The sequence below is a fragment of the Carassius gibelio genome, chromosome A8 (assembly GCF_023724105.1).
Source record: "Carassius gibelio isolate Cgi1373 ecotype wild population from Czech Republic chromosome A8, carGib1.2-hapl.c, whole genome shotgun sequence".
Lineage (NCBI taxonomy): Eukaryota > Metazoa > Chordata > Actinopteri > Cypriniformes > Cyprinidae > Carassius > Carassius gibelio.
Genome location: NC_068378.1, coordinates 7,961,003 through 7,981,944, shown reverse-complemented (window position 1 = coordinate 7,981,944; position 20,942 = coordinate 7,961,003). Strand labels below are relative to the sequence as shown.

The 20,942-nt window shown below is 35.9% G+C and overlaps 1 protein-coding gene across 2 annotated transcripts in view; it reads left to right on the top strand.

Moving 5' to 3' along the window:
* The window catches only part of LOC128018316 (nuclear receptor subfamily 6 group A member 1-A), an 80,753-nt gene that overhangs the window by 38,627 nt on the left and 21,184 nt on the right, over positions 1-20,942 (top strand). Inside the window, exon 1 of one of the 2 annotated variants that reach the window (XM_052603766.1) lies at positions 20,732-20,895. The exons of the other annotated variant lie outside the window; for it this stretch is intronic. Coding sequence (XP_052459726.1) covers positions 20,880-20,895 — 16 coding nt within the window. The 5' untranslated portion in view covers positions 20,732-20,879. Of the gene's footprint in view, positions 1-20,731; positions 20,896-20,942 lie in introns of those variants that run through there. 2 annotated transcript variants of the gene reach the window in all.

The following is a 20,942-nucleotide window of genomic DNA, read 5'->3' as shown; positions in this document are numbered from 1 at the left end:
ACTTTTCGCGACGTTCTCGCTCTGATCAGTGAATCGCTCTGATGAATGTCTGTGCTGCTCAGCCTCGCTATACGGGAGCTCGCGCTCTTCCGGCAGACGTGCCCTCAGGACCCATATAAGGAAATTCCGCTCCATTTAACATCACACAGAGCCATACTCGGAAAAAACGTTCCGAAATTTGTGACAAACCGGAAGGAGTATTTTGGGAACAAAATACTCTTTCAAACTTAATTTTTGAAACTTTGTCCATGTTTAGCATGGGAATCCAACTCTTTAACAGTGTAAAAAACTCAGTATGCATGAAATACCATTTCACCCCCCCTTTAAATAAATTGATACTTTTATTTAGCAAGGAGCAAAGCTTTTACATTGTTTCCAGAAAATGCTATCTTAAATAATTGCTTTTTCTAATTCTATTTCAATCATGGTTTCCTCAAAGATAATAAACAGCGAACTGTTTCAGCATAGATAATAAGAAGAAGAAGAAGAAGAAGAAGAAGAAGAAGAAGAAGAAGAAGAAGAAGAAGAAATGTTTTTTGAGCATCAAATCAGCATATTAGAATCATTTAAGAAAGATCTTGTGATACTGAAGACTGGGGTAATGATGCTGAAAAACCAGCTCAACTGGTCATATGTATAATGTCTTGCTCCCAGATTATAACCGCTATTGATATGTCAGTTTCATCTGATCCCACCTTACAAATGAGCTTCTGTCTAATTAATTTACCATAAACTCAGTGCATTACATTGAAGTGTGTTGCATATACTTTATACAGTCAGACATTGAGTGTCAGAGCATTGCAGTGGTGTGCTGGTGATCCTGTAAACATATGGATTTAGCACACGTTCCCTTATTGATGCATTCTCACTGCTTTCTCCTTCAATCCAATTCCTTAGTGATTCATTACTGACTCCAGAAAATGAGGCCAATGAATAAAGGCCTCCGTTTCCTTTTTTCTGCATCTCTTTGAAGTGTTAATGAAGCAGCGGCTGCGTGATTAAGTCGAGATGGCTATCTGAACCGGCGTACATCGCATCGTCTTCTGCGCCAAAGCATGACAGCACGGCCCCAATGTTAGACGAGAGACACTGGCTCTTTCTTTCCCACATCTTGCAGTGGCTAAATTATTTATCTGGTTTGGGAAAGCCCAACTCACGAAACATGAAGAGAGTATGAAGAGTTGAAGTCTGGGGTCTCGCGTCCTTATTCTCTCTTCATTCTTCTCTCTCGTGTCCTTTCCTCTCTCGCTTTCTTGCGTGAGAAAGATCTGAGTAAGGATGAGAGACTGTGTTACTGGGTTACCCAGTTCTGTCAGTGAGTGCGGGATGCTCCTGCCTTGAGAACTTCTAAAATGGTGTGTCATGAAGAGATAAGTATTTTCAGTTTGCCATTGGATTATCATCCTTTTACTGCTAACATGGCCTCATCTCGTGCTCACATTTAAACCCAAAGTTGTGAGGCCTGTACACAACCTCCCACTGACAGTTTTTCATAAATTCCTGTTTGGCTAAAAAAATGTTTAGTATTTCTTCTTAAAGCGATGATAAAATTGACTTAAAGGGATAGTTCACCCAAAAATGAGAAATTTGTCACTTACTCACCCTAAAGTTGTTTCAAACCTGTACAGTATAAATTTTTTTTTTCTTCTGTTTAACACAAAAGAAAATATTTTGAAGAATGTCACCAAACAGTTGGCTTCCAATTCTATGGATGTTAGTGGCTACCGTGAACTGTTTGGACTGTTAGTTGGATGTAATGATAATTTCGTTAACAAAAAGGATGATGAAAATTGTTTGTTGACTAATATTGTCCCTGTGACTTTATCAAAATGCAGTATTGTTGACAAGAAAAGACAAGACTAAAATGTAATTTTAAAAATAAAAACTACTTTTTTTTAATAAATAAATAAAATTGAGGCAAAATATCATTGCTGACTTTTCTACACACTTCTACTACACAGGGTTTCATGTGTGAGGTTGCCAGATACCAAGAGTTCAAATTGGAATTACTATTAGGAAATTTACTGTTTAAATATTTTTGTTTGTTTTTGCCAGTTTTCATGACTAAGGCAAAGACTAAATTAAAAATGGCTGACTAAATAAATACTAGTTGGATGGAAAAGTGAACATAAAGAGTCTTCATTTTCTCCTGACATCAGAGCCACTCTGAATCATACCAACTTGTGGAAAATGGGCATACGATGTCCCCTTTGAAAGAACGTTTTTTTTTTGTGCGAAGTGAAACCCATGCTCATTGGATATACATGACTTTGGCTACATTTCTGCAAAACCTGAAATGCCTTTTTGAGCTCTTCTCTGGATGCTTGTGACTCCACAAACCCGTACCTGGAGCTAGTTATGTGATACAAACTTCAAAATGTATTCATTTACAAATCATGAAAAAGTGTTTTGAGTTCATAGCATTGTATTGTGCAAGGAATCATGCAAAAATAAGTCTTTATTAATAGATAATCTGTCCTGTAATTATAATGTTTGTGAAAAAAACAAAAAATGGGTAGGGTTTTACTCCTTTTAGTGTTCATTTCAGCTGTAAAATGTCTTTTAAAACTGTATTTGAGTGAAGAAAGCCCAAAATATCCCCCTCTTCCATATTGAATTGAACATGAGCATGAATGACATTTGTTCGTTTTGGCGTCATGGAAATATTATCAGTGAATTGAACTGATATTTTTGCTTGTTCCTACAACAAAGTAATCAAAAGTACAAAGCAGTGTTTACATTCTTAAAAACATTCCACAGAAAAGGGGTTCAGAAAAACATGAGGGTGAATAAATAGTGACAGATGTTTTTTTTTTTTTTTTTTTAAGGTGACCTGTTCCTTCTAAAAGGCCCCATAAGTCCTGCAGCCTTTTCTTGTTCAGACAACAAAAACTTGTTTTGCCGCAGTCATGTCAGTTCGTGTGATAAGCCTCTAAAGGTTATATATCATGATAGTTCCTCTTAGTCATTCTAACTGATGTTGACATTATACATGAGCACTGACTGACATAGAAAACATATTGTACAACAGAAATCATGTAGCTGTAACAGATGTAACTTTGTACCACTCAAAAGTGAAAAGAATAAGGCTAAAAACAAGCAGAGTTTCGCAATATGCTCTTTACTCTTTAGTCCTTAAGTTTAAAGAATTTTTTTATTTTTATGAATGCGCTAACGTTCACATGATGTTCACATAACGTTAACAACGAAATTAAAGTATAAAGGCTGTATACGCATAACTTTTCTGTTTTTAGCACATTGTTTTTCATGTAAATGAGATTGTGGGAGTGTTTGTTAGTGTGTTGATGGATCAAAATGTATAGTTTTCTAGTTGGCACTAATTTAGCCATTAGCTAGCACTGATTTACAATTTGTTCTTTAAACACTTATTTCACGAGTTCACACTTACATAAAATGAACAGAGTAAAGGTAATGCGAATTTGGCATGCTGTCCGAGGGGAGGGCTCCGAGCTCGTAATTTTGGACCGAACCCAGAGTACCCCCTACAGTATAGGACATATATAGTTTTTAAGGGTGGAGAAGGGGTGGAGGAGGGATGCCGGGAAAACTGTCAAGGAACAGAAGTAAGTCTGCTGTGTATATATATACACCTCTTATCTTGTTAATTGGGTTGATGGTGCTCCTCTTGTGTTAATTAGGTTAATTATCTGAACGTGCTCCTCCCAAACGTTGTTTAGACGTTTTTTTTTTTTTTTAATGCGAATAGTATTTGACTGTAGTAAAGTTGCTGTCATAAAGCATTGCTGTGTGTTTAGTTTGCTAAAGCTCAAAGTATAACTTTATACCAGTACGTGCATAGCTATATTTATCTGTGTGTACTTTTTGCATTAACTAGTTTGTCCACAAGGTGGCAACACTGTCACTACCCGAAAAAAAAAAAAAAACAGAACAACAAAAAAACTTCAGGAGACACAGCAACAAGGAATTAGCGATTATGTGTCAAAACTGAAGTATACTTGAGATGTATGATGGTTGGAGTGGTTTTAAGTGTTCTAGCGCGCTGATTGGATGTTTAAGGGTTATTAGAGTGTTGCTACGAGGGTGGTTAATTGCAGGCCAACATCAAAGGAGTCTACTGTGAAGTTAATATGATTTATGGACTGATGTTGCAGAGTTCTCTCCTTCTAATATATTTTTTTGCCTGGTTATTGTCTCCCAAGAAAAACTGTAAATTTGATTGTTTAGAAAACTAATAGAACACCTCTCCTCCAATTTAGTACTATAACAGGAAGTTCACATATGTTTGCCTTAGCAATCGTCGCTAACTTTTTACCACTACCAGCTAGAGTGAAAAAAGGGGTCTAATGTATAGTTTTCCATTAGGTGCTAATTCTAGATTAGCTAGCTCTGTTTCACAATTTATTCTTTGCTCTTCAAATCTTAAATTGAATGATTTTTCTTATGCAAAGCAGTGCTTTATTTCTTAAATACATCCAGTGATTTGATGTTCTGTACCATTTATGTCCGTAACATGAAAATGTTTGAAATTGAGGTTTATTAATTTAAGGCATTATTCCGATATCTTTGCCTTAGCGAACATCGCTAAGTATGTAATGTAGCACAATACATTAGCATTCAATTTAACTCCTCCTTTTCTTACCTATCCGTAAAACCCTACTCCCAACATTTCCTTTCCTCCAATTAGCATAAAAACAGAGGTTCACTTATTAAAGAAGAACATGGCTGTGCAAACAAATGTGCAAAGTGGTGTGAGAACAGCACTGCTGTGTTCTGCGTACATATATACAGCAAAGCAGGGCAGCATGCGGCCGGCCCTTTATTTGATGTAATATTCTTTGACATATTGAGACTAATTTTTTGCCTACAGACCTAAACAGCTGTGGCCTAATTCTGTTTTACCCCCCCCCTCCTCCACATTCTGCCTTGTAAGGCTGAGTTATTCCTGGCATATGAGGTTCGACAGTGCGCTGCGTTGTCATACGCTATGACCACCCAGTGGACAGGACAGTAGCCTTGGGATTAATATATGGAAGGGGGTCAGGCCGGGCCCAGAGGCTGGGCTGTGATGACTGTGATGGGAAGTGGGTGTGGTGATCCAACTGTGTTTACATATCCCCTCTCTCCCGTGCCGCCTGGCGTGCTAATCACCCTGCCAAGTTAAATGAGCATTCGCTCATGAAATCTGTGTGTATATTCATATTTCTCTGGGGAACAAATAATGGGGTCAGTGCCAGGGTCAAAATGCAAACATGTTATGTGCAACTAATGACTGTTATAGCAGTTTAGTGAGTCATGTTTATAGTTGTTGACGTTTGTCTTCCGATTAAGCGCTCATTATATTTGTTTGATTTTTGATTTCCGCACTGCGTATCACTATTTGATATGTTAAAGAATTTGCTCATAACCAGCATAATATTATAGCATTATTAACATTCAGCTTTTTTAGCTTTTCTGTCAGAAGTCTCTTACTGTATCTTTGTTTAGGCGGTGTTGATTTAATGAAAACTACAGTAAATTAGATTAAAAATACAGTATTTTTTTTTCAGAACTTTTGATCAGTTTAATACATCATTATTGAATAAGTGTTAATTTCTTAAAAAAATAAAAATAAACATATATAAATATATTTGAAATTAGCATAGAATTTAAAACCACTCTTTACTTAAAATTACTCTGTATCCACCAGTTTCATAGAGTGTCTCTGTTGATGCTCCCTAATTGATATGCTTAACATTTATTCAGACAGCGGTCTCCTCTTGTCTCGGGTGATCACACATACCTTTTCAGAACAAATACCTGTGTGGAAGAGTGCATACCAGCTCTATCACAGTCAGCAGGCTACTACACGTCTGGTGAAACACGCCGAGGACAGCGGAGCACGTCAGCAGCACACAGATCGAGCAGACGCTGTGTAGAGCCGCCTGAAAGATACGTGTGATGATACCCTCATGCACGACACACTGAAAATGCTAAACTAGCGTGAAAATGGATCTTTTATTTATAGGACTGTGTTTCAGTTGCATTCATGGTGAAACTTTATTGCGCATGTCGCAAATATAATGAAGAAACAAATAGATCATAAATTAGAGTTGCATATACTATAAGCATAAATCCTTTTTAAGAATTGTGTCATAATGCTTATATCGCAAGCATCACTATTATTCTTGGTAAGTGTTATACTGCTACACACATAAATGATGGTTTGTTGAGGAGAGTTGTGTCATATCTTTTCTAAGCGACTAACTAACGATTGTCATCTGATGATAAAATAGTATCTAATATTTCTGACTCTGAGGCCCCCCATAATCGACAACAATATTGGCCTAGTTTCTTATTTTAATCTGTATCCTCTCCAATATTTGTGTAAATTAGTAATTTTACTCAAGTGGGAATTAAAAATATGGAATTAAAGCAATTCCTGTAATTCAGAATTGAATGTGAATTTTAGATTTTTTTATTATGTATTATTATATTATATTATATTATTACTGTATATTATTTTTTACATAAAATATTTTAAATTACTATTATTTGCAAATAATTCACATGTATTACAATAAATATTTTTTTTATTTCTTAAAAAAAACAATTCAAATAATAATTCAAAAAATTACATTTTGAGATTCCTGAAATTTTAGGATTTAAGTTAAATTTTTTAAGTTTAAAGGATTTAAGGGTTCGTTGTCTTTTTAACCAATGAATTTAATTACTATTTTAGCAGTTGCCATAATTATAAAAATGCCTGTGTTGTTTTAAGCCTCTATTATTTTACATGACTTCTCAATGTCTATATAATTTTTTTTTTTTTTTTTACACTTTTTTCAAATTAGACTGCCTCTTATATTGTGGTCCCTTTAAGGGTTCTTCAGATGAAACAAACAGTTGTAAAGGGATACATTACAATAATAATAAAATGTATTATTTTGTATTTGTTTACATAATTTGAAGTCTTCTTGGGGCCCGTGACTGAGAACCACTGGCTTAGACTGTGATATTCAAGTCCCTCTTTCAATAAACACTCTTGCAACCATTTAGCTATGTGGTAAAACCACTAAAAACTCCTTAGCAACTGAGTAACAATGACCTGGCAACCATCCTAATTGCCCTGCTTTTTGCTGAACAAGTATTACCTGACAGTGAAAAGCTCACATAAGACATAAGAGATGAAGAATGGATTTGAGTCATCTGTAGTGAAGAACAGCTCTAGATTCAGGATGTTAGACCACAGCAGGTGTGCCTCTCCACTTCCAGTGACACACACTCCTCGGTCCAGACCGACAGGATGTCTACCTGGAAAAGATCCATTCAAGCTGCATGATAAGCTATAGTTTCATGTTCGAGTCGTTGTGAATGAAGGTTGGCCTGCATTCCTCACAGTCTGCGTGTTACGGTGAGGAATGAGAGATTAAGCGTGCCAGACTTCCAGCGAGTGCGTCAGCACCCCTTCCATTCAACGCCCCAGTGACTAGCACTCAACAACAAACTCTGCACAATCCCTCGAACACAAATCTGATCTGCCTCATTCTTCATCACGTGAGGCAGGACTGTCAGTGGGATTGAGCCAAAGGTTTCTTCTTCTTATCTAAGTGCTATAATGTTGTAGACACCTGAAACCTATGTTTTTTTTAGTTAATTTAGATCATTTACTCAAAATGTACAATTCTGTCATCACATACTCACCCTTATGTCATTTCACATCTGTCAGATTTCCGTTTTCTTCAAATGTTCACGCAGCTCCTTCCTGTACAATGAAAGTGAATGGTGACCAAATCACACACAATCACATTAACAGCTGTAAATTATAGAAATCTGTAAGTGATAGTGAACTCAATCTCCGATTACTTCAAAACACAGCGTGCATGGCGTTAACAAAGCAAAGAAGAAGTGGAAAAAAAACTGTGATGAACAGGTGAAAAAGATGAAAAATGATGGTGAAAAAGTTCAAGGTAAGATATATGCTATAGCAAAACATTTAATATACGATGTAAATTAAATGGCCAGCAGTGATTAAAAACAGCTCTACTCTAAATACTCCGCTATTAGAATTTTAGATGATTCATGTAATTCACAATTGAATGTAAGAAGACAAGAAAGTAAACAGTTTTCTGCATAGATGATTAAATTAGACTGATATAGACACTGAGCACTTAATGCTCACAATGTCACCGTTTTCACAAATTTTGCATTTTTGTAGTTTACATGGAGGCAATAATAGTAAATTTTTCAAATACTTGCACTTTGAAACCCATTTATTAAAGTTTACATTTTCAGGCCCCCAAAATGATGTTGTTGCGTAAATGAACGGCAAAAATGTATAAATTGTTTTTAGTTGAAAACAGTGTAGCGTAAATGCCCCGTTAAACTAAAGCTACAAACATGAAAATTTTAATTAAAAAAAGAATAATAAATCATTCCTTTAAATAAAAAATATATATTCTTATATTAAAAAAAAAAACATTCTCAGGTTCATTTAGTGTACTTTAATAACTAAAACTATACTTAAAAATTAAATTAATAAAAACTATGTAGACATTTAGAAACAACAAAAACTAGTAAAAATGTCAAAAATGAACGACAAAATTACTAAAACTGCAAAATTTACATGAAAGCAGAAAAACATTTATTTAATTTTTGTATTATCGTATTTTTTTTTTTTTTTTTTTTTTTTAGAGCTTGAGAGATTCACTTTCACTGAATGGAAACGAGCCATCTGACAAACCTTTTTTTAGAAAAAAAAATCCTCTCCTTTTTTATTTCACAAAGAAAAGAAAGTGGTGTGGATTTAGAGTGACGGGAGGATGAGTAAGCGATATAAACTTATCATTTTTGGTTGAATTTAACCCGTGGCATGAACTCCTTGATTCTATGTTGTTTATGGTGACATCATCTGATCTGGGATCTGCTGTAAAGTAACACACACCTAACAGACAGCTCGGTGTCCCGCCCAGTTATGATTACAGGACGTCCCAGAGCTAATGACAGGCTTGGCCTCCCCTCAGTTCCTGTGGCCAGGGAGCTGTAATGTTAACGTTAGACACGCACACAGTGTCATTATGCTCCACCCGGAGCGTACAGAGGCGCCCAGCCTGTCATTTCAGAAGGCAGATCACAGGCAGGGGAGCGGGGGTCTGTACCGTGACCCCTACTGCTCCTCTCTCAAACCAATGCAAGCAGTGACAATCGGCTGGTGTCAAGAATCTATGATGACCCCAAGATAAGACAAAATAGGAAACTGATATGACAAATGACTCGCTAGAAACGAATGTGGCTAAAGATAACTCATCAAGAGTGATGCCTCATTCCAGCCGGGATTTCATTTAGATTTATGATTTTTGTCTGGCAGATGATAAAAAAGTCCCATTGGCTTTCACTGAAAGAGGGACTAGTGTCATACAGTATTAATTTATTATAATTTCATGGGGTTTGGTAAATAACCACTCAGAACACCCTAACAACTGCATACACATTTATTTTCTTCATCAATGTAAAAATCTAGTCTGCATTTTCTGTATTTCAAATTTAACACGGTTTTACAATATAATCACATTCTGACCTGACACAATAACATTTATTAATTTTATTCCCCACATGCCTGAATGAACAAGTAAACACTACCGTTCATAAGATTTAACTTTTTTTTTTTAAACCAAAGTATTTTATGTTCACCAAGGCTGCATTTATTATACAGTAAAATATTATGAAATAATATTACAATTTAAAGCAACAGTTTTCTATTTTAATATAATGTTAAATATAATTTATTTCTGTGATGCGAAGCTGAATTTCCAGCATCATTACTCTTCAGTGTCACACGATCCTTCAGAATCACTCTAATACGCTGATTTATCGCTCAAGAAACACTTCTTATTATCAATGTTGAAAACATGCTGCTTAATATTTCTGAGGAAACAGATTTTTACCTTCTCAGGATTCTTGCTAATTAGAAAGTTCAAAAGAAGAGCATTTATTTGAAATATAAATCTTTCTTAACATTATTTCCTCACTGCCAATTTTGAACTATTTAATGCATCTTTGATGAAAAAAGTATATATTTCTTAAAAATATATTTTGAACAGTACTGTATGTGAATATTAACATTTGGTTTTTAAAACATAACTGATGACTTTTTTAAAATACGTTTTCAGTGGATGTAGTGAAATTGAGGAAAACTTTTCAATGTGATTTAAAATTAGCCTTTCAGCAAAAAAGTATTGGTTTGAGTGGATTTATTATAGTCTTTTTGTACACATTTTAATATTTATGTCTGCTAATTACAACCTGGATTCAGGTCATGTTTTATGTTCAGAGCAAACATTTAAAAAAAAAATAAAACAAATGAATTAAGTAAATAAAGTTCATTTAACAAATTGAAATAAACAGAAAAATCGATTCGTAACAAAATGTTCAGCAATTGTGCAGCATTAGATCATAACAATAGTTAAACTGATCGAGCAGCAAAAATCAATTTTCTGAGTGCAATTCCATGAGTGAATTCAACGGCAAACACTGATGCCGTGTTTGGGAGTTAAAGATCATAGAGTGTTCGCAGAGATACAAATACACGCCTGCAACATCAGCATCTCTCTTCTCCTCTGCATTAGTCTGTGCGACACTGTGGCCTTTAGTGGGGCGACGTGAGCTTCGTGTGGGCCTCGTCATGAATAAAATAATGTTGGTATTTTAGCTGCGATGAGTGCAGGGAGGGAACTGGAGCAAGAGAATTGCGGCGAGGTTCACGGCAGTTTTTTCCGCAGGCGTGGAGCGTGAAATGCGCTAATGTGATCTGACAGTTCTGGAGCAAGAAGAGGAGGGCTGGACAGAAAAAGGAGGAGAGAAAAAGAGGGGCAATGAGGAGAAAAGAGCGGGGGAGGGAAGACGGCAAGAGTCCAGGAGAGATGGGGGATGATGAGGATGAGTGTTATGTATTGAGGTCATGAATGCAGAAGGCTTGATCTTTTGTGACCTCTGGAGTCCCTCTCTTTTGCTTCAAGTTATTAACCCTTTGTTTATGGAGTGACGAGGTCTTGTGGTGAAAACGAGTGTTTCCTAACATCAGTGTAGTGCGATATGCTTTTTTTGCGGTATATTTGCTCATTCGTTAAGGGCTCTTTGTTCTTTGTTGAAATGTCAATGGCGGCATCGAACCGTGAAAGAAAGGTTCAACATGATCTGACATTTTTAACATCATTTGACATAGTGATGGAAACGCTCATCCGACAGAAGAAACCCTCGTTGTCTCCAGTTAACTAATTTGTACAGCGAATCAAAAAAAATGTCAGATTCATTCAATAAGTATCGCACATCATTCAGTTTTCTGCACTGTAAATCCCCGCGATGAATCATTCCGAGAGTTTAGCCAGAATTGAAATGTCACGTTTTCACCATCATGTCATTTTCAAACCCGCTGGCTGACTGACTTCTGTCGAGCACTAAATAAGAAGTTTAGTAGAATGTTCATGCTGCTCTTTTCCTTACAATGAAAGTAGATGAGGACCAGGGGCCGTCAAGCTCCAAAAAGACAAAACTGTTACAATATAAATGCAGTCCAGACGTCTTGTAATATTAAAGTGTTCTGAAGTCATACGGTACGTTTATGCATGCAACACTGAAAATTTTAATGGAAATATTATTTCTATTTAAAAAAAAAGTTACAAAACTAAAATACTTCAAAATAATAAGTGCAAAATTAATGTCGTGTTTTTAGACACTTAGATGCATGTTAAGTGCAATTAAAAGAGAATGTTTTAGTTGAATTAGTTGAACGTAAGAGTGATTTTTTTTTTTAGTGATTAAGGCCTGGTTTCACAGACAGAGCTTAGAATAAGCCAGGATTAGGTCATAGTTTAATTAGGACATTTAAATAATTTTTATGAACAAATCATAGAAAAAAAAACATTACTGGTGTGCATCTTGAGACAAAACAAGGGCAATGGCATGTTTTAAGATCAATCAGTGCAAGTATCTTTCAGGTGAAACAGCTCAGACTTACAAGTTAGTCTGGGACTAAAAGAAACTGTTTTTGAATACTGGCGATACTGGTTTTGAAAGAGTAAATGCAATTTTTAGGGGTGAGCTTTTCCTTTAAATTGAACTACATCATCTTAAATTTTATGCTGTGGAACATACATAATACATGCATACCATAACCGCAAGAAAATCTATCTGAGTTATAGAGTTAGTTGAATTTAACATGCTCTAATATCCAGTGCCAAGTGCAGATTTTCCTGTGGTAATCATGCCAGTATCTGTTTTTCAACACTTAATAGGGTGAAGACGCTTCTTCTAACTACTATTAGTGACAGAAGAGGTTATTAAATATTTGATTTGCTATTTTAATTATTTATCAGACTTGTCATAAGCACATTTATTATGTTATATAAAAGTAGTGGTTTACTCTGTTGAGTCAGATGTTGGCTGTTGGTGTGAATCGGAGTAGTTGAGACGCATCCCAACATCCTGCAGTCTTGGCAGCTTCTCAACACTTCTGCTGCCCCCTTCCAAGAAAACACAACACCTGCAGAATTGAAACTCCCATTACTGTGCATTTATGCAATGAAAAAGATAGTTTCGAATAATTAAACTATATGGTGTCAACTTTCTCACTCAGATAGGTTTAAGGAACCAGTGAGACATTTTAAAAACTTTGGGGGAATTTAGATCGAAAGAAAATAACATGCTTATTATTTTGGTATCTTTTAATCTATAAAAAAAAATTGCAATTTAGATGTCATATTAAAGAAAAAAAAGTCTCATTAAAAGAAAACAATTCTTGGAAAGAAAATCTTAATTTGTTCGGCATTCTTAATAAATGTAAAGGGAATATTCTAACAAAACTTAACTACTAATTTTACTACCAAAATTAGGAATTTATATCTGAAACTATTGTGCGTCCACCCAGTGTCATATGGTACAACCAACGTCACGCGGTGCAACCAACATCCAAGAAGTAAATATGTAAAATTATATGTAAATATATAATGTATATGTAAAATAATAAGAAGAATCCTCATGCCGGTATGTCATAATAAAGAAGTCTCTAAAAATCAAAAAAATAATTTGACCCTTTTATGACAAGGACAAAATAGTTAACGCTACAAAATGTCATTTGGTTCAACTCCCTAAAAACTTAACAATATTTATGAATTAATAATGATTAATTTATTAATTAATTCATAATAATTTACAAAATATTTTTTTATAATTAATTATATTTTTAAAGTAAAAAATTTATTTAAAACCTTTTTTTATTTTTTATTTTGAACTGAAGTAAGGAAAATATTTGTCTTTTGTTTTTTGTTTTTCTTGGATACACCACAGTATATTTTCAGATCACTCATAATCACTTCATAAATACAAATCCCTTAGTGTATATATTTGTATAAATTAAGCCAAGTAATCTCTAAATCAGTATGTGCTCATAAAGCAGCATGTATATATCTTTATAAAAGAAAGAGAAAAATGCTTAAAAATGCTTTTATCTGGTTTTGATGCATTATAGCATGTCACACTGCCGGACTTGTCAACTTTCTGAAAGTATTCAGTATTTAATGAACAGAATCACACACTCATTGCAGGTGTTTGTAAGTTTCTGAATGGACCTTTGCTTTAGGAAACTGCCTCAGTCATCTGCATCTCTGCAAACCATTGTCAGGAAATTCCCAGAACTGCTCTATAGAGCCAGAAGCCACCAATGAGGAAGATTCACAAATTAAAGAACTGATACAAATGAGCTCTTTAGAACACTACAATAAGTCATTCACGTGCTGGTTTCGGTCATTAAGTTCAGTCTTGCTCTCTAATGCATCGGGCTTTTGGTGAATCACGGTTTCGGTGAATACATCTAGGTTTCTTTTACAGAGTTCCTTGAGGCAAATCACCTGATTTCCTAACACCTGATTTAACGGTATTAACGGTAACACTTCCTTCCGAGTCAGAAGCCTAACCCAAAGCTAGAATGAACAATGACTGGGTGGGACTCGGGCAGCTCTGGGAGAGGCACACTTCTCTGTCCAGTTTACTGCTGCCCTCTGCTGACTCAACGCACCAAGTGCTGACTTTCTTTATTTTCTTTTTTATTAACATTCACAACAGAATAACAGATGTTTGGACACAATTTATAATATTTTTGTTGTGTCCATTCCATTATTTTTGTCCAAATTTTGCTATTTTAAGTGTGATGTTAAGTTGAAAATGTTCAAAGTATCAATATTCTACAAGTTGGTCAAATGTATTTTAAAAACATTTGGTAAAAAAATAACTTATCACACAGGATATTCTTTTTTATCATATATTTGTGATATTTGGGGTGAAATGTGTCAGTCGGTATGCTCTTTTGCCCCTTGATCTAGGAAACTGCACAATTTGTTTTATTTCACTATATATAAAACCATTATATATAGCACAGCTACCTGTGATTGAGATGCACAAGTAAAAAGCAATTGTTTTTAAACTTTGGAATAGTGGAACTTTTGGAAGTATATCAGGTTCTTTTCCCAGTGGCACAGTACTGAACTTGAATGAACTTTTCCTTCAAATTCAGATAAAAACAAGTACATTGGTCTACTTTTTTTAATTGAGGAATATGTTTCTTCAAGAATAGGAGTAGGAGCTGGAAAAGTGGCACGTTTTAAAGAACAATCAGAGCTTCACAACAATTCGACAGCACCATCAATGGTTAGTAGTAAGAGTAGGTGGTTGCCTCTCTTAAAATCTATTACCATCATCTCCTTTGTTTTGTCCACATTGAGGGCAAGTTTATGAAATCTACACACTCTCAGAAAAAAAGGTACAACAGCTGTCACTTTTCCTAATATGTACCTTTAAGTTACAATCATGGACTCTTTTGGTACAAAGATGTGCCTTCTGAAAAGGTAACACCCCAGTGACAACTTTTGTATCTTTTTTTTTTTTTTTCTGAGAGTTAACCATGATGTAAAGTCACTTATGAGACCCACTACTGTTGTAACATCAGCATACTTGATAATATAGTTGGTGCTTACTCTTGCAGTACAGTCATGGGTTAGCAGGCAGAACAACAGGGGTCTCAAGACGCAGCCTTGCAGAGAGCCCAAACTCACTGTGATGGTTCTTGAGACATCACTGTCCACCTTGACTTTCAGCAGCTGCAGTGTCAAGAAGTTAAGAAGCCAGTTGCATGTGCTTGTGTCCACTCCTAGCATCCTCAGCTTCTCCACCAACTGTTGTTGAATAATCATATTAAAAGCCAACTGAAATCAGTGAAAAGGATCCGGGCATTAATGTTCTTCCTCTCTTAGTGCGTGAGCATGACATGGAGTATAGTAGAAATGGCATCCTCTGTAGATTGGTTGGTTTTGTAAGTGAACTATGTCTACACTGGATGCAGCGCGACACAACAAATCCTTGACAGAAAACTGTTGCTGCGTTCTATTTATTGCGTAATATATCTATTATTTGCGTATTTCAAATAATTTTCAACAATCGCTTTATCGGGATGTAGTCAAAAATATCTATTTTTTTCCCTCGCATTTTTTTTTAAGTTTCACGTGTACATGACAACATTTTCAAAACGATTACAGTATACACATATCTGCGAAAACAGCCAGAAACACTGTATTACGTACGCCAGGCCAGTAGTTGGCACTGTAACATTGTTAGTAAACCATACCTGTAGTGAACTACCGATTCTATGTCTGATATGATGCATCACCGCTGTTGGTTGTAATATTGGTGAAGTAAATCCACTTTTCACTGAAGAAGCGTTCGCAAAATCTTGAGCATCAACAACCGTACCATGTACTCCGCCATTGTTGTGTATTTTTGTTCGCACTTGCCTTTAAAATCGACACGTATTGTACATGTCTACATACCTAACACATACTATGCATGGTCATGACGTCAATGTTTTCAATGGTTCCCGGTTTGGGAGTTTGCACGGAAATGACAACGGTGGCGTTTTCAAAAACTTGCTTAAAAGTTTCCCGTTTTTGGCTGAAAACCTTGTTGTGTAAACAGCCCCTTAACGTGCTGCATACCCAGCTGCTCCAAGCCTTTAATTATGATTGATGTAAGGGCCACTGGGCGAAAATCATTTAAGAAGACTGGACTCGACATCTTTGGAACAGAATGGCACTTTTGAGGCACGTAGGCACTACGCCCCAATTGAGGGAGATATTAAAAATGTCTCCTGCATACCTATGAACCAAAAATCTTCATGAAAGAAGTTGATGGACATGTTATTTGTCTTATTACTATAAGCCATATCCATTCATACAATGCTTTGTGGAAAAGATTGTATCCAGCAACCATTCATGTCTTTATTGTATTTGTGTTCTTAGCATATCATATCGCTCCTCTTCAGGGAACAGTAGTGTCAGAAGTGACCATTACAATGTGATGAGCTTCAGAGATCGATCGATGACCAAAGCCTTGAAAAGAGAAAAGAAAAGCTCGGTTGTAATGAAATCTGCTGCGTCCTAATCCAATCTAGTCTGGAGTGGCTGTGACCCCACATAACTCAGGTCACTCATTCATCATTCACATCACAGCTTATGGAATAATTAGCAGTGTTTTAAAAGATCAATTTTCTCTCTCTTTTTTTTTTTTTTGTTTTGTTTTTTTGATCCTGGGCATGGTGCATTTATTCTTTTGTTTCTGTTGAATGTGTTGTGGTGGATAGTTTGAGTGGTGGTTTAACTGTGTGTATGTGTGTGTGTGTGTGTGTGTGTATGTGTGTGTGTGAGCCTTGTTGTCACCAAATGTATTTCTTTATTTTTAGGCCACTTGACAGCAATATTCAAGAGACTACAGGAAATAAGGGCAAGCGGAGAAACAGGATCAGGAAATGACAAGCCAAACTCGAGCCAGTGACTCAACATGTTAGCAAATGCTATCTAGAGATAGATGAATATACTGTATCAACTATTTATCGATTAATCTATCAATATTTGGTCTTTTTGAGATTGATGGCCAATATCTCACTTGACTAAAATAACTTAAGTAGTAATTCTCCTTTGCATTCATTTCAAGATTTCACAACAGCCATGTCAAGGGATAATAAATAATAATAATAAAAAAGTCATGTTTTAAAAAATTTGAGTTCATTTCATTTTCCATTTGCATCTCTGCTCTGTGCATATTGGCAACAGCTATTTTAAAAAATAATGGGCCATTTGTGCATTTTCTCGTATGTTTGGTTTTCTCTGATGTAATCAACATTGTTGTTGCACATTCTCATTTTTTTAATTTGTCACCAGGGTAACATCAGCCAACTGTCTGAGATTGTACTAAAATTGTAGAAATTATTTTTGTTGAGATCTTAAAATCATATAGAATAAGCTGAAAAGATGAATTATTTGTTTAAAAGGTAAAACAATTGAAAGCAATTTAATATATAATATATAAATATAAATAATGTAAAAACTATATACACATATTTCTTTCTGGAGCATATACATATGTTCAGATTTATGGGACTTTATTTATTTATTCTTTGCAATAAATAATACTTTTTTTTTGGCAAAGATGTATTAAATTGATCAAAACTGACATTAAAGGCATTAATAAAAACTAAATAAATAACAATAATAATAAAAAAAACTCTGCTAATGCTAGTGCTTCCGTCTGCTCACAGGAAATGCAACATACTTCGGTCAACTTTGACCTCGGGGTCAAACCAGCTGATTATGCCATTCATCCTGCACGTGCTAAGTAGAAGGGTCAGGAAGGATATGGCAAGGTCAAGGGTGACATATGGTCTCTTCCCATTGGCTAATCTCCTGTTCATAAAGTTTGATCACCTATTAAAAATGACAAGCCAAGGTCAAACCCACACAGCAGATCCTTTCCGACTGAAGCTTGTGTGTTGTATTAATCTTCTCTTTAATGAAGGCTCAATCCATGCAGACAAAACTTTTATACCTCGTTCCCTTGTTAACTTGGAGCACAGTCTCACAAGGTTAATATTTTAATAAGATTAATTACTCCAGCCAGTATAATTAGATTTAAACTCAGGAGAGAAAGTGAACCGTCTCTATTTAAACACATGAATGAGTTTTGCAGCGTTTGAGGCGGAAAATGCTTTTGTTGTTGCAGTTCGGTTCATAAGGGGAATATTACTTTTTCAATTGCACTTTATACACCAGGGAGTTTGAGAAGATGGATCAAGGTCATAATATTCAAACAGGAAACTGCTTTGATTGGTTCTGTTATAAACACCATTACATTTCAAAAGCCCAGTTAATCTGGCCTCATGCTGCACGGGCAAAACTGGCAAAAACTCAGTGTGGTTTCCCTAATGCTGTTATATATTTTTAATTACATCTGAAAAAGGTTTTGGTCTGGCTGAATATTCCAGTTCTGTTGCTTTTAAATGTTTTAGTGGACATTTTATATAGTTATGTCACCAGAACTCGAGCAACCAATCAATCTTTGAACATATACATTGGGCCACTTAAGTTTTAGTAGCAGATTTATCCTCTTTAGATGATGGAATCAGTGCTGCCAAAGCCGAGGGGAAAAGCCTGATGATGTTTCTGAGAAATTCCTTGACAGGACTTTTTTAGGTCAGGTTGTGACTGAGAGCATATGGTGAAGACCCTCTTTAGAGAGACATTACTGCGTGGTAATCTGGGAAATGACTGGGAACATTTGTTGTGCTGTAATATCACTTCCTTTATTCTTTCCTTCACACGTTACATTATTTATGTTATCAAGGCCAACAACAGAATGCTTCTCTTTGCCAGACTGTTCCTTCCTTTACACTAATTTATAATGGAAATAACAGTTTCCACAAAAATGCCATAGTTACTACGGTTACTGTTGCTTTAGATCATAATAAATCATCATGTCAGATCTTCTTCAAACCATGTCAGGATCTTTTTGTTTGGAGTGTTTATATTTGTTTGTTTTGTTTACGGTTTATTTTTTTCACTTTTTGTTTTTATTTGGTTTAGTGTAATATTTTTGTTTTTGTTTTTATTGATGTGTGCTGATTGTTAATAGTTAACTTTTGTGTTTTAGGTTTTATATGTTTTTTTGTTGTTTGTTTTTTTTATTTTGTGTTCTTTTGTTTTGTTGATTTTTGTGTGTTTTTTGCTTTGTTTGTGGCTGCTGATTGTTAATAGTTTAGTTTTGTGTTTCAATTTTGTTTTTTTGTTTTTTGTTATTGTTTTGTTACATTTTTTTATTTTTTATTTTATTGATGTGTGCTGATTGGTAATAGTTTACTATTGTGTTTTATGCTTTAGGTTTTGCGTGTCTTGCTTTGTGTCTTGTTGAATTTTGTTTTGATTTGTTTATTTTTTTTTGTTGAACGTTTTTTTGTTTCATTTTGAGTTTTGTTTAGTTTTGTTTTATTTGATGTATGGGTGCTGTTAATAGTTTAGTTTTATGTTTTAAGTTTTATGTATTTTGTTTTGTTGAATTTCAAATTGTTTGTGTTTTGTTGAGTTTAGTTTTGGGTGTTTCTTTGTTCCCCTTTTTTCAACTTTAGTATCTGTCTTTAATATGTGAATACTGTGTTTTTCATAGTATTTTATATATATATATATATATATATATATATATCTATCACTCATTCAGTCGGGTAAAAGGTCTATAAGCAGTCTTTCCAGATCCAGTACCTTCACTGTTGTCCTCTCATACAAAGCATGTGCAACAGTCAAGGTTTCTGTCTGATGATACATGGGGCAACTTTTTGAGAAATGTTGCCGCCAACAGGCAGCCAGATGAGACACAGGGCCCATGACAGATCTAAAACACCCATCAGCCTCTTCTGAATCAGGTGTTTGCTTGTTTGAGGTCAGACCCCAAGTCAATATTTAATGTTTGGGTGTATCTTATATTACTGAGTGATGTTCGGAGATGAGAAGGCATTTAAAAACAAAAGGCATGACTGTGTCATTGTGATTGCTGAATGTCTGCAGCTCTCCAGCATGCATGAAGATAATTAAATGCATTTAGCTTATGTGTCAGCGGTAGCCTTAGGGTCAAACCCAGCCGTGCAGTGACAGCTGCAGCAGAAACTTGAACCTCCTCCCACTTCATACTCGACTACACGCGCCCCTCCTCACCTCTACATGACAAAGTCCATCACAGTCCCTCTCCTCCTCCCTCACCCCCTTCCTGACTCTCCTGTTGCATTTGAATGTGAAAGCCTCTTCTGTGTGGCTCAGGGAGGGGGCGTCATTAGTCTTAGCAGAGGCTAATGCTATCACACAGGCCTGAACTGGATTGGGGTGATCTTCTCTTTTCTTGGCCTCCTAAAAGCACCCATAATGTATGCTTTAATATTAATTCAGAATGGTTCTGAATAATTATAATATTCCACAGGTTGCAGCTATGGGAGTTTTCAGAAACTTTTGACTAAAAATGTCTCAATAATGACATTATTATTAGTAGAAGTAGTAAATATAAAGAATGGCAACATAGGATCACGTGATGTATTTTTATTAGCATGGCTTCCAGTTCAAGCTTCGTACACTTTGACAAGAAAACGGCTCAATTGAATCTGTCCCTGCGTTGAGGTTTGCAGCCTTCGACCGTCCGTGCACTTCTGCTGACTTTGAAAGAAGCGAAGGAGAGAAAGGTAGAGCGAGTCAGAGAGGGAGGGAGGTGGCTTGCATTGTTTAGCAGTAGGGTAAAATAGGGCTATCAGTTCCACTCAGATAACCCCCGCATTGCCATTGGCCCTCCGGCCACACCGTGACCCCTGGGGCCTGAACTCGGCGGTCATGTGACCGGGCTGAAACTGACCAGCAGGGCTGAGGCTGAGAGGCGGATCAGTGAGAGTCAGAGCAGAGGAGAGGAGGGAGCCAAGAGAAAGAAGAGGAGGACAAGAAAAGAGTCATGAGGCCTACGCTGTTCCTGAGGAGGATACATGTATGAATGGATGACAGCGAGCCCAGGAGAGACATGAAATGGATTCGTGGGAAGGTAAGGAAAACAGCAAGAAGGGACCAGAGAGCCCATTTCATAGAGAC